The following is a 14,064-nucleotide window of genomic DNA, read 5'->3' as shown; positions in this document are numbered from 1 at the left end:
AGTACTCTGGGGTGGAGATCATCTGGACTAGCTGACTTGAATACATCCAGTCCCTCCAGAAGTTCCCTAACTAGTTCCTCACTAACCCTTGGCCTAGGTGAGCCTCCCCTGGGGTGTGAGGTGGACCCAGCGGGGGGATGGCTGTTCTGGTCCCTGCTTAGGAAAATGGAGGCAAAGAAATCATTAAATATGTTGGCTTTGTCATCTGGTGTGACAACCAAATTTCCTAGTGTGTCCTGCAGGGGCCCCACATTAACCGGAACCTTCTTTTTGCTCCCTATGTATTTAAAAAAGGACTTCTTGTTGTCCTTGATCCGGGTAGCTAGTCCCAGTTCCATCTCCACCTTGGCCTTCCTGACTGCCCCCCTGCATCCCTGAGCAACTACAGTATAGTCCTCCCTGATGATGGCCCCTGCCTTCTATTGGGTGTATGCCTCCCTTTTTGCTAGGAGACATTCCCGGATGCTTTGGGTGAGCCATGAGGGCTTATGTGCCCTCCTGTTCCCTTTGATCCTTGTTGGGTTTACCTCCCTTTGGGCTTGGAGGATTATCTCCTTAAGGAGCAACCACTCTTCTTGGACACCTGGCTCCCCTCCCCTCCAGGACCTCAGATATTTCAGTTCTTAGAATTTGCACATACATTTTGTTCATTGGGAACTTAGTAGAGCAGTTATTCTCAACCAGGGTATTGTGGCACCCTGAGGAGCCTTGAGATCCTTTCAAGGGTGCTGAAAGGTACTGTTTAATGTTAGCACTGTGGGACATGCAAATATGATTCACAAGATAAACCCAGAGATTTCAAATAGGAATCCATGGTGTCAAAACATTCTGACCAGTTGGGGCCTTTGTGAGTTCTTTGTGAGAAAAGAACTGCTCTACTATTTTTCCATAGTAAAAATTTGAATGAAAACTAAGAGCTTGCATTTTCCAAGCATGAGCCTTGAGTCTGTCCAGGGATACCTTGCATCTAAAAAGGTTAACAGCCACTGCACCAGATCTTCTAACCTGCCTCCTTACATCTTGGAAGTGTACATTACTTTTAATAATTGAGGCTTCGGTTGTCCAAACATTCAGGCTAAGTACAAACAGTCAGAAAGCCTGAGGCTGAATCAATCAGTCTTTGCAGGTTAGTCTAAATTGGACAAATTAAATCAAAACAGAAGTGAACAGACATCTACCTTTGACTCAGGAAATGCAGCCACATGCCTGCGGTGGCTGAGGCCAGAAGCTGGGGGTGCTAGAGCACAGCTCTCTTACTATGTGTTCACTTCCTCTTCCTGCTGCCCTCTGAGGTCTCTGGGATTTGCTGTCCAGACTTATAGCAGGAGGATTCTACAGGGTTGCTCATTACTTCCTCTTCCTGTTTCCAGGTGCCTCTGGGATTTGTAGTCCATAGTCGCAGCCAGCAGTAAGTTTGAGCAGGGGAAGGGGTGTTTAACCCCACTCCCTGGCCCCAGACCCCAGCTGGGGTTAGCCAAGAGGGAGGCAGTCCCCACCCCTGCACACTGGGCTGCAGCCCCAGCTGGGCTTGTTCCCCTTCCCCCTCATCCCCTTGTCAGCCAGCCCTCACTGGCCCAGCTGGGGAGCAGTGGGGTGGGGCCAGCCCTGCTCTCCAGAGCAGACATCCCAGCCCAGGGCTGCAAAATGCTGGGATGCTGGAGGACTGTGATTTAACTTAAACCAGGAAGGCATCTGGGGCAGGAGTTTCATAAACCAATTTGACCCAAATCAGTTAAATCTGATACTACATTCAACCAGGTTCATCTTAAATCAGTTTCAGTCACTTTGAAATTGGTTCATGTGCATTGAGCTTCTGTTCTGTTACAGGTTTTAAACCAGTTTCTGATCACTTAAACCAGGTTATGTGTAACTTCTGCCCCTAACCTCAAACATAAGTGACTTTCTGAATGTAATTGTCTACAGAATTGATCTTTATAACAAACCTTACACAATATGATAAAATCATGGTAACACTTTTACCTTTTGGGAAAAATGAGAAATGAACTGCCTGAATTTAGGAATCAGAGAGTCATGGTTTGGAAAGGACCTTAAGGTCACATAGTTCAGTGCCCTGCACTTGATTACTCAGCAAACATTCCCTTTCTATGTTTAGTCTGATAGACCTAGTCTGCTTGACTTAGTCTGCTTTCAGTGTGTTCAACATTGTTCTTCCAGAGTGAAATTTGCTGCGGTATGGAGAACCTGTTCTGTGTCTGGGCCAGAGCACCTGAGAAAACATGGAGGCCTTGCTTTGAATATTTCTATCTGCCTTTGGCAGCAAGGAATGATTTTTGTGGTTGTTCTGAATGGGCTACTGCAGAGGAAAAGATTGAGGGCAGGCTAGAGAGGCATCTGTGAACCCACACTTGCACAGATCCCCACCTTATTTGGTGACAGCTACTATTCCAGCTCACAGATATGGAGTAAGCAATGTTGGGGATGTTAATAGTGCAGCCTGTTTCCTGAATGGAGTTTATTTTTTTGTATAAGTGATCATCAGCAAAACAGAATAGCATTTCCCCAGAAGCTACAGGACATTAATAACACCATTTCTGAGGCTCAGAAATGGGGGGTACCATAGGCCACATAACAATTACCCCACTGCAAAAAGAGGCCTGAATGAAATCTGCATGGAAACTTATAATACGTTAATAGTTTCCTTGCTGGCTACTGCTACTATCTAAATGGAGAAAATAAGTCTAGCATTCTTTTCCAGTCTCATCATTTTAGTTTCAACTAGATTTTTCTTTTTCTTGTTTCCTCCTCTCTTTCAGGACTGTTATTCTGAGTGAAGGACCCTGCAAGCGCTACTAAGTGGTTATCATGGGCTTAATTGCATTTCTGAAGACCCAGTTTATAGTTCATCTCCTCATTGGGTTCGTCTTTGTTGTGAGCGGATTGATCATTAACTTCATCCAGCTATGCACACTAGTCCTCTGGCCAATAAACAAGCAGTTTTATCGCAGAGTAAACTGTCGTCTCTCCTACTCGCTTTGGAGCCGTGAGTATTCACTGTTGGGGATGAGAGAGAGAGAGAGAAAGAGATAAAGGGATTTTGTAAATTGGGAGCAATGTTCTTGAAATATTAGAAAATAGTCATGTTCCTGTGACTGTTATTTAAAGGGACAACTAGATCAAGCTGTTCACAGTCTCTGTTGTACTGTCTTGTGGGAAATTACCTCTTGTATTTCAATGGTAATCTATATTAATGCATCATTAAAGGATACAGACTTTCTCTGCTTTTGCCCTTTGTGAATGGTGCTACTTTGCTCTCCTCCTTCAAAACCCTCCCTTAAACTCCCTTTTCTTAATTTTAGACTACTTTATTGATCCCTGCTCCTGCATCCAAGGTCTCTTCACTCACTCAGGCTGTTCAATGTGGGATAATACTTCCAAAATGAGTGTCTAACTGTAGGCTCCTAGATTCATCTCTAGGCACCTACTTCATCAGCCATTTAAAAACCATGCACTCAAAACATTATAAATAAAAATATCCTGAAGGATCTAAAATCTGCATATGCAACTCAGCAGCTAATCTGAAAGTCACTTACTTGTTATTCCTGTACCTCTCAGTGTCTTCCCTTTGTCAGCCTGCTTCCTAAGATTTGAAAGGAAAACCAAATCAAAGGGGGGGGGTGTTGGGGGAAGCAAATTGTTAGGGGAAAATATTTTAATGTTCAGAGGAGGATATTTCAAAGGGAGGGTGTATGTGTGTGTGTGTGTTGGGGGAAGCAAATTGTTAGGGGAAAATATTTTAATGTTCAGAGGAGGATATTTCAAAATTGCCTCAGGGCTTTTTGTTTTGTTTTGTACATTTTACTGTGTCCCTTTTTAATATGCCAGAGCTCAGGCCTCCAAGCCTCTGTTCATACAAGTTATCTGACTGACTTTGCTGGGAATACAGCTGACTTGTGACTCATGACAGCAGCTTTATCTGTTCAGGTTGTTGTTTTGTGCAGTTTAATATGGTGCATGGAGTATTATCCATTGTCTAACACAGAAGCAGATTTCTTTTTTAAAAAAATCTCTACTGAATCTATAGACCATATGCTATTATTGCTCAAAAAGACACACAGCAGCTGAATAAAGGTGATAACATCTTGCATCTTAGTTTGTAGCCTACTTGAATTAAAATGAGTGAGAAATTTAAGCAATGAATAACTAAGTTTATAATGTAAATGTTATCTCAGTCTGCACAGTGCTAATGGACTGTAGTGAAAAGCTTGACAGAATGTTTGCTTTAATTGTGATTTATGTAATGAAAGAAACTATAATCTTATAATGTAGCAGTGCAAGTGTTGTTAACTATATAAATAAAGAATATTGTAGTAAAGCATTTTGGTAGTGGAGTTATAGCTCAAATTTCATTCTAGATCCTTAGTTGTGGTCACTGAGAAGTATACCATTTAAGCCCTGGACAGTTACAACGTTTGCTTTGTTATAATTGACCTTTATATTGATATAAAAGAGGAGCAGACAGACTATGCAAAGACTAATACTGGAGTAATGTTTCCCTGTCCAGAACAGAATTACTCAGAAAAGGATCAGGTTGCTTTCTGTAATTGTTGTAAATTACTCTAGTGCACCATCATCTGTTTGCACCTTTTCCGGCAGGTAGCCATTTGCCTAAGGCAAACAGACTAGTGCCTGTACACCTACCACATATTGGCAAGCGTCTGTTATAACAGCCTTCCAAGTGTATCCCCCGCAGGGTGGCTGTGTAGCTAGCCATTCCAGATCCTGGTGTAATTTATGTGGGTGTACAAAATCAATTTAAGGTACACTGGTGTAAACAGGCTTGTCTGTCCAGAGCCTAAGGCTCTTATTTTTCATGCATGATTTCATCTCAAAGCCTGTGTTGTGTTTTCTTTTTAAGCAACGTTAACAAAGCCACCCCACCCACGCACCTTTTTGCTTTTGTTATAACTCTTCTTTTGGTCTTTTGATCTGTACTTAGTATTGCTATATTTGTCCATAGTGAGTAGTATGCCATGTGGATGAGACAGGTCATCAAAGAAACTATCACATACAAGATATGATGTAGTTCAGGCGGTTCCAGATAATTGACAATGGTGATGAAGCAGGAAGAGCCCAGCTGTTGGCTCCAAAGTCCCATTTTTACTTTGCTAGGTCAGTGTCTAGGAGAAAAACTACTTTTACATGAGAAAAGAACAACTTGCATTATTACTGAGGCACTAAGTACATAAGACCATAGCATCATGTGTACAGAATCACTTTCTGAGTACAACCATTGGTTAGAGTTAAGTCCATCACTGTCCTAGCTCTTGGTTGCTTTTGCAGTGAATATAGAAAAGGGTCAGCTGAAAATTTATTTATTTTTCTTATTTTGGTGGGTTTTTGTCACCGATGTAACAGTTATCTTTTTTTTTTACCAAATGTTGCTAGCTGTGGTATTTGTCCTTTTGGAAGATTAATTGTGATGGGAATCATTCACAAACATACATAATTTCAGGAGGCTAGAGTCTCCTTACTGTAATTATAAGTGTGGTACCTCTGAAAATCCCCATTGTGTTGGCAAGTGGTACTGAAGGTGTCCGTTAAGACTCCCTATACCAAGAAAACACTTCATGACACATTTAATTCACAAGGAGCAATCTGTATTACAGCTTTCCCATGTCAACTCTCTTCAAGTGAGTCATGCTTTTTAATAGTGCAATGGGTTTAGCTTAGCCCTGTTGTAGAAAAATAATCTCTTAAAATCTCAGGGCATTTTTACACGTGCTTGGGGGGCACCTGTGACTTTAAGTGGAGTGTCTCCGAGAGCCGCTCTTATTAAAACACCACAGCATCTCATGTATCAGCATCCCTGTGCTTCAAAATTGCCTCCACTGCCAGCATCGTGTAGGGATGCTGGTACACAAGACGCTGTGGCTGGGTGGAGTGTGCCAATTTGCACACTTGATTAATCGAGTCTGCTCTGACACGCTGCAATTAAAGTGCATTGGAGCAGCCTCCCAGCATGTCTACAGGCGCCCTTAGTGTCTTGAAATTAATATCCTCTGTGTTCTGGGCCAGTATTTCTCAAGTTGAGGTATGTGCACCTGTTGGGTTTTGTGACAGACTTTTGGAGAATATGTGGAAAGAAGTAGTGGGATAACAGACCAAGGGAAATGGCAAGTATAAATGGAAGGAAAGGGAGAAAGAAAAACAAAATGAAGAACAGTTTTATAATAATTCTTAGGTGGTTGAAGAGGTTACAGTGGGAACAGTGATGCAGCGTTACTTTCTGATTATCCATAACGCTGAACCCTGAGGGTCAGGCACAGCAATAAAACACATTAAAAGGGGCATGCAGCTTGTGATGTTTGAGAACATACTGCTTTAGAGCAAGAGGTAGATATAACTTTTAACTTTTGATGCAGGTGGGCTGGTGAGGGGGTTGGTGGCTGGGGGGAGGAATGCCTCCCTTTTCATGCAGGCCATGGCGGTTGCATTGTAGTAAGGTCCCCCAGCACAAGTAGTGGAAGTAGCACAGAGGTGGCTATTTGGTGCCCCTCTGAATCAGCACTCGGGGTGGCAAGAAGCTTTTGTTAAAGCAAAATATTGGTGCACAGGCATGGTGGCAGCTTTCTGTATAAAGTGTGCAAAATATGTAATGGATCGTTATAAAGAGCAAGCAAAACCTTAGGAGATTAGGCTGATTGTAGCATTAATGGCACAAGTACGATACTAAAGAACTAAATACTAAATATTTTATTAAACTGCCAACACAAAAATAAGCAAACAGAAGCCCACCCCCTGATGTACTCACATTTTGTATCTATGCGCTTGTAAAGGACAGCCTGCTTCCCACCTCATTTCTCAAACTGAACTTTTTAACAAAAAATCTCTGGAAAAAATGCCACCAATATTTCAGAGCAAACTGTGGGGAGTGATGTTGTATCAGTTCCTCCATAGCTGGCTCAGTAGATTTTTTTTTCTTCTGCTCATTAGCAGAGAGCGCAGGTTCAGTCTCTCTCTCGCTCTTTTTTTCCCCTTTTTTGTTTTAAATAATGGGAAAATTTTTAAGAGTAGAGTTTAATTAAGTACAAGAAATATAGTAAAAGTAGTATCTAGAAAGGGATAGAAGGTAAATTTGTTCAGTGTCCAGCCCTATAAGGATACATTTCTGGCTGCCTTGGGGAATAAATACTTGTTTGGTTGGAATTTTTGGTGAGATCCAATGGGCTTTTATATAGAGCAGTAATATTCATTGGCTAAATTAAGTGTTTTAAATTTGTGTTCATTATCATAGATTCATAAATGTAGGGTTGGAGGGGACCTTAGCAGATCATCACGTCCAACCCCCTGCCCTGTGCAGGAATGAATACTGGGCTTATATGACTCCTACTAAGTTTAAGCTCACATGACCCCAGCTAGGTAGTTATCAAGCCTCCTTTTAAAGACCCCAAGGTAGGAGCCAGCACCACTTCCCTTGGAAGCTGGTTCCAGATCCTTTATCAATAAAGCAGTTATCCTGTGGCCCAAATTCTGCGTAAAGGTGATGGTATAAATATACATGCTCGTAATTTAGTGTACATCCATCTAGGATCATATTTAATCTATTTACCTATAATTCATTGGGCTGAATTAAAAAGTTAATAAATATTATGATCCAGGGCACATGGCATGAGATCACAGCAGAGAAAGAGTAGTAAATCTTGAGGTACATCACAACACCTGACATGTACTGTAACGTCTTTCTTGTCCCCTTCAGAGTTAGTAATGTTGCTGGAATGGTGGTCAGGCACCGAATGTACTTTATTCTCAGACCAGGCCACAGTGGATAAATTTGGAAAAGAGCATGTCATCATCATCTTGAATCACAACTTTGAAATAGACTTCTTGTGTGGCTGGACTATGACTGAACGCTTTGGAGTGTTAGGGGTGAGTAATTCTGTGAAATGTCCTTTAACCACCAGGTGTGTAAATTGGTTTTGAACTCGTGCGCATTTTTCTTTATGGGGTGATTTTTCAGAAGCAGTTCCATTTTCTTCAGGTACTGAATCAGACCTAATGCTGACTACTTTTGAAAATCTCAAGGTAGTGCTTTTATTTGAGTCTAATATATAAATAATCAAGTGTTATCTTTGGGGGGCGTTTCTTACAGAGTTCCAAAGTTCTTGCTAAGAGAGAACTGTTATACGTTCCCCTGATTGGCTGGACATGGTACTTCCTTGAGATAGTTTTCTGCAAAAGAAAATGGGAAGAAGACAGAGATACAGTTATTGAGGGACTAAAACGTTTGTCTGACTATCCTGAATACATGTGGGTAAGTGTATGATCCTTCATATAGCACATCCTATTTTGGGAGTGGAACAGTGAATCCTGGGCTTCTGCTGTGCGTCAACCTAAGACTTAAGAGTGAAGATGCACACTCTTTCCTGCGACTTACACTTGTAGCATAAAGACCTCCCTAGCTTGCTCTTGCACTCATGGCTGAGGGCAGGTGAAACTTGGGGGCATCTGAACCCCAAGCCTCTGGGTTTGGGCCAGCACATAGGATGCCTGCCAAAAGACTTTGGAAATATCTGAAGCCTCCAGTGGGGGTGGAGGATGTTTGCCAGTTGTAGAGGCCCTTATGGTTCTGGACTGACTCATGGATTTGGACTTAATTTCACTGATTTGGCTTGGAACACAAAACATGTCTTAAAGCAAACAAACAAAAACTTGTAGCATATTTTTTCACATACAATATGCCCTGAATAAAATTGCACATTGGGCTGATCCCTGTGGAGCATCTACAGTGGTACTTTCATCTCCCCCTGGCAGAAGCTTAAGGTACAGAAACTGCCTTACTTATAATGCTTATCCCAATTTCCAGTGGTTGATTTTTGGAGAAAGGAAGGTGTGTGTTTTATGCAAGAATAATACAGAGATTTTTTTTTAAGGCCAGGAAGACGTGTTTTCAATGTAGGAACAAGGAAGCATGAAATGAATGAGAGAGGCTGTAGATTGCAATGGGAAATTTTTGCTTTGATGCATTATCTTTGATCTGTAAAATTGTGCTTGATTTTGAGGAAATCTGGAAAAATATTTAGCAAGATTCCAAGTGCCCTTAAAACTACATTAGGTTCATACCAAGCCTGTGGTAGAACATTGCGCTAGAGGTCTAGAGATGGGGGCTCAACAACAGCAGTTAACTCCTCCTCCTTGTATCTGGGAAAGATACTCTTCTTTGGAAGGCACAAGGAAACAATGAGCTCTTCTGCTCATCTTGTTAAATATGTAAGCTGCACAGCTTGCTAGTGGCCAGGGTCTCCTAAGATATAGGAATGTATCACTCACTTCACAAATGGAGCAACAAAGGGTCACTTCTGGAAGATTTTTCAATTTTGATTAAATTTCTACTATGACAAATGTCATCCACTTAGCTGCACTGTCATTCAAAACAACTATATAAAATCTGTGTGCTTGGCTATGTCCTCTCTGTAACCACTAGATCATACTCTTCTTGAGTCGTATACTGTATAACAGTTCCTTTTTTCCAGTGTTTTTTTGCTGTCTAGAAATAGTTGCATAAATCTCTGGGAAGGTCTACAATCTGTTCCTGTCTAATAGATAGCCTGCAGAGAGAACAGGGCATTGTTGCTACTGATTACTACATTAACTCAAGTGGTACAGCTCTGTGCTGCATAACCAATGGTCCTGGTTTCTACCCAGTTGGTGTCTTTGGGATCACCATGGTTACACATGATGCAGTTGCTAAGGCTCAGGTTGAAAAGTCGAACATTTAAAAGAAGGGTGGATAAAAATTGATATTTAAATACAAAAAATAGTTTAAATGAGCTTTTAATTTATTTTTTAAATATACCTATTTGTATTTTAATTTGAAAATATGACAGTTTAAACTTACTAGAATCTAATTATCAATTAATTTTAAATTGAAAAAATAAGACACAGATTTATAGAGTCTAGGGTCAGAAGGGACCTCAATGGATCATCAAGTCCAACCCCCTGCCCATGGCAGGAAAAGGTGCTGGGGTCATGTGACCCCAGCCGGGTGCTTGTCCAGTCTCTTCTTGAAAACCCCCAAGATGGGGGAGAGCACCACCTCTCTTGGAAGCCTATTCCAGATTCTGGCAACCCTAACCATGAAGAAGTTATTTTATATGCCCAACCTAAATCTGCTCTCTTTCAGCTTGTGGCCATTGTTCCTAGTTATTCCAGGGGGGGGCACTGGTAATCAGAGCATCTCCTGTTTCCTGCTGCCCTCACCTGGTGAGTTTGTATACTGCCACAAGGTCTCCCCTCAGCCTTCTCTTGCAGAGGCTGAAAAGGTCTATGTCCCCCAGTCTTTCCTCATAGGGCCTTCCCTACAGGCCTCTAACCATATGAGTGGCCCGCCTCTGGACTCTCTCAAGGTTGTCCACATCCCTCTTGAATTGTGGTGCCCAAAACTGGACGCAATACTCCAGCTGTGGGCTGACCAATGCTGCATAGAGGGAAGCATCACCTTCCTGGACCTGTTTGTGATGCACCTACTAACGCATGACAAACTGCGGTTAGCTCTGCTAATTACTTCATCACATTGACAGCTCGTATTCATCTTAGAGTCGACAGCGACTCCGAGATCTCTTTCCCCTGCTGTGCTGCTGAGAAGGTCATCCCCCAGCCTATAGGTGTGCTGGGGATTCCCTCTCCGTAGGTGCAGCACCTTGCACTTGTCCTTATTGAACTGCATCCTGTTGTTCCCTGCCCACTTCTCTAAGCTGTCCAGGTCCTCCTGGATTCAGTTTCTTCCCATCAGTGTGTTTACTTCGCCCCATAGTTTTGTGTCATCGGTGAATTTGGATAGAGTGCTTTCGCCAAAACTTTAAAAAGAACCAAACCATTGAACTGGTAAAACTTTGTTGATAAAAATATGGAGCCAGAGTTGTATGAAGTTATCGAGCAACATTTGGCAATTAACCTCTTTTGCAGGTGCAGAGAGAGATTTTATGTACTTTACTTGATTCAGATAATTCTGATCAATTATTACTTCATTTAAAGTTTAAACAGAATGGGATTAGAAAACTTGTTTTTTCCTCTTTCAATCTAGAAATAAAAACTAGATACATGAGGATGACGTACATTAATTCTAAAATCTTGAAGAATACAGCAATAACAAACAATGTATTAATTATGGATAATACTTTTTAATAAAGCATTTAGTTTTGAATGCAAAACATAACTCTTTTTTTCCCTTTGGTATCAAGAACTTATAAGAAATTTTCTTTAATGAAAAAAATTAAATATTTTTGCACATTTAAATAGCTTTGACTTTTCATTCAGAATCACCTTGACAGAACTATAGTAAGATATTTAGCATCTAGTAAATCAGAAATAGGTTTCTCAGTTACAATCATGATAGATTCTTATATTTTAAGTTTTGGGGTTTTAAGCTACATAATAGCTTAAATAAATGTGTATGGGCTAGATTTAGCGTATCCTCTGTGTTAGCAAAAAATATCATCAAATATTGTGACAAGGCTATATCTAGTTGCAAACCAACATGTTTTAATGTTTGTACCACTGAGAATCAACCCTTTTCAGAAAATATGTTAGAAGTATAAATGCAAAACAAGATTAAAATTAATTTAAATCAAGGTTTTCTACTTGGAGACTTTAAATCATGATTGAATTGGATGATCAAAATTGGTTATTTATGTAAATCAGTAAACCCTGGAAATGTCAAGTTTAAAGTTGTTTGTACAACCTTCTGTGGATCAATTTGTGTATGCATTATAGTCTTTAATTATATAGTCAGATACTATTAGTTTGGGACCTCTTTCATTTTCTGCAAAGGATACATACTTTAAATAGGAAAAGGTTGTTACCTAATGTGTAGAGTACTGAATGGAGATTCAAGAAAGCTGAGTTCATCTGTTCCTGGTTCTGCCACTGTGATTTTTGGGGCAACACTTTCATAATGAATATACACAAGGAGGTCATACAGAGATTGTACAGTCATGTTTCATTTTGATGTTTCTGTCTTCTGTACATTTGACTACTAACTTTCAAAAGAGAGAGAGAGAGGTCATTATAGTGTTTTTACGCTGAAGAAACTTGTGTGCCTGCACACCTTGGAATGAGGTACTATTACTGAACTAAAAGGAAGATGAGAGAAAGATAGGGTCCAGGCATCAAGACGACCAGGAATCCACAGAGTTCTCCCCTGTAGAGTTCAGAACACATATCCATTGTTGTCCAGTCTTAGATTTGCTTTGCTTCTTGCCTCCTTTCCAGTAGGAGAGAATGTGGTATGGTGGCTGGGGAACTGCAGAGCTGTCTGTCCTACATTGTGGTATTATAAAGCAAGCAATAGAAGTTTTGCACTTTGTTAGTAGGGACCTGGAGTGCAGTCAGATTTAATGTAGATAGTAATTAGGGCCAGATCTTGTACCATCTGTCTGTCACCTTAGTGTCTTCCCAAGTTCCTGACCCCAAGTCCCTGAGAAGCATTTAATGCAGAAATGGATAGATACTCTTCCTGCTCCCCACTTGTTGTGGTTCGTGAGAGATGGAAGTAGGCACATTCAATTTTTTTTGTCAGGGACTTGAGCAACACGGAATAAGAGCACTCTTAGGCACCCAGTTCCACCTAGGTGGAATACGATATTGGTCCTTCATGTCTAATACATTTCCTTTGCAATGGGTATGTTAGTTTGGATTTCCCTTTCTGACTTACATTACTAGCCAGTTTCTGGCTTAAACTTTTCAGGATTTTTTTCCTGTCTTTCTCTTTAAACTATAATCAGTTACAACAGTAACCTCTTAGGACCTGTGAGATCTTAAATTTGGTACCAGTATTTCAAAGCTTTTGCAGCACCTGGGCTAAAATTGCTTCTCATCTGCACAGATAAATCTGCAGTGTGTTTACATCTTTGTTGCAGAAAGCAGAATTTCTTGGAAATCATGTGTTGCTGGCAGGTATATTAGAACGGGGATGTCCAACCAGCAGCCTGCAAGGGGTTAATGTGCAGCCCCTGGACTCCTACCTACCTTTCACAGTGCTGCCTCTTACATGGGCCACTGGTGCCTCTTGAGTCAGGGGGAACACATGCCCCACCCTGACACTAGACAGTGACTAGGCGGGGGTGGGGGGGGTCCCCCAGAGGCCGATCTCACTGACTGGGCGGGGAGGGGTCCCTCGACAGCCGATCATGCTTCCAGAAGTGGCGTGGTCACTTTTGCTGGTGGCCCCACTCCCTGGCCTGCACTCACGGGGGAGGGGCACTGCTGCACCCGCCTGGCCTCTGCCCCAGCTAAACAGGGAATGTGGCCTGACAGGGGCTGCATATGCACCCCTGTGGACCTCCTGTGCGTCAACACTGACCTCTTATTTTTCCAGCTGCTCCAGCCACGGTCCCTAGGGCTAAGTACAGACAATCAAAAAGCTGGAGGCTGAATTGATTCAGTCTTTGCAGGTCTATGTCTAATATGCAAAGATTAAACTGAGAAACAACTGAACACACATTTACCTTTTATTCAGGAAGTGCAACCACATGCCTGCAGTGGCTCAGGCCAGAAGCCAGGGGGGAGCGAGGACGGACACCAGATGGGTGTGGGGGGTTGCTAGAGCATGGCTCTCTGGCATTTCCTCTTCCTGCTGCCCCCAAGGTCTCTGGGATTTGCAGTCCAGCATCACCGCATCAAGACTCTGCAGGGTCACTTATAACTTCCTCTTCCTGCTCCCAGGTGCCTCTGGGATTTGTAGTCCACAGTTGCAGCTTGCAGTAACTTTCATTAAGTTTAGCAGGGCAGCTCTGTACTGGGGGAAGGGGGGTTAACTGGGGAAAGGGGGTTTAATGCCCACTCCCAGATATCATTCAGGGTTTGTCTGGGGGGGCAGTCCCTGCCTCTCCCCGCCCCCCCCCCCGCTACTCCTCACCCCATTCCCCTTTGCTGGAGCCAGGCCAGGACTGGAAAGCATGCTGGGATGCTGGGGGGTTCTGATTTAACCTGAACCAGGAAGGGGTCTGGGACAGAAGTTTCATGACCTGGTTTGACCCAAATCAGTTAAGTCTGATGCTACATTCAACTAGCCTTATCTTAAACCAGTTTCAGCCTTTTTGAAACTGG

At 42.1% G+C, this 14,064-nt stretch overlaps 1 protein-coding gene across 2 annotated transcripts in view; it reads left to right on the top strand.

Moving 5' to 3' along the window:
- The window catches only part of AGPAT3 (1-acylglycerol-3-phosphate O-acyltransferase 3), a 187,358-nt gene that overhangs the window by 149,206 nt on the left and 24,088 nt on the right, over positions 1 to 14,064 (top strand). For both annotated transcript variants that reach the window (XM_019524624.1, XM_019524623.1), the window contains exons 2-4: positions 2,775 to 3,001; positions 7,718 to 7,887; positions 8,111 to 8,272. In XM_019524624.1, the coding sequence (XP_019380169.1) occupies positions 2,824 to 3,001; positions 7,718 to 7,887; positions 8,111 to 8,272 (510 nt within the window). In that variant the 5' untranslated portion in view covers positions 2,775 to 2,823. The remainder of the gene's footprint in view (positions 1 to 2,774; positions 3,002 to 7,717; positions 7,888 to 8,110; positions 8,273 to 14,064) is intronic.

Source organism: Gavialis gangeticus, unplaced genomic scaffold, assembly GCF_001723915.1.
Source record: "Gavialis gangeticus isolate Ggan-Ray unplaced genomic scaffold, GavGan_comp1, whole genome shotgun sequence".
NCBI lineage: Eukaryota > Metazoa > Chordata > Crocodylia > Gavialidae > Gavialis > Gavialis gangeticus.
Note: the sequence above shows the minus strand (reverse complement) of the source record. Positions and strands in the feature narration are given on the sequence as shown.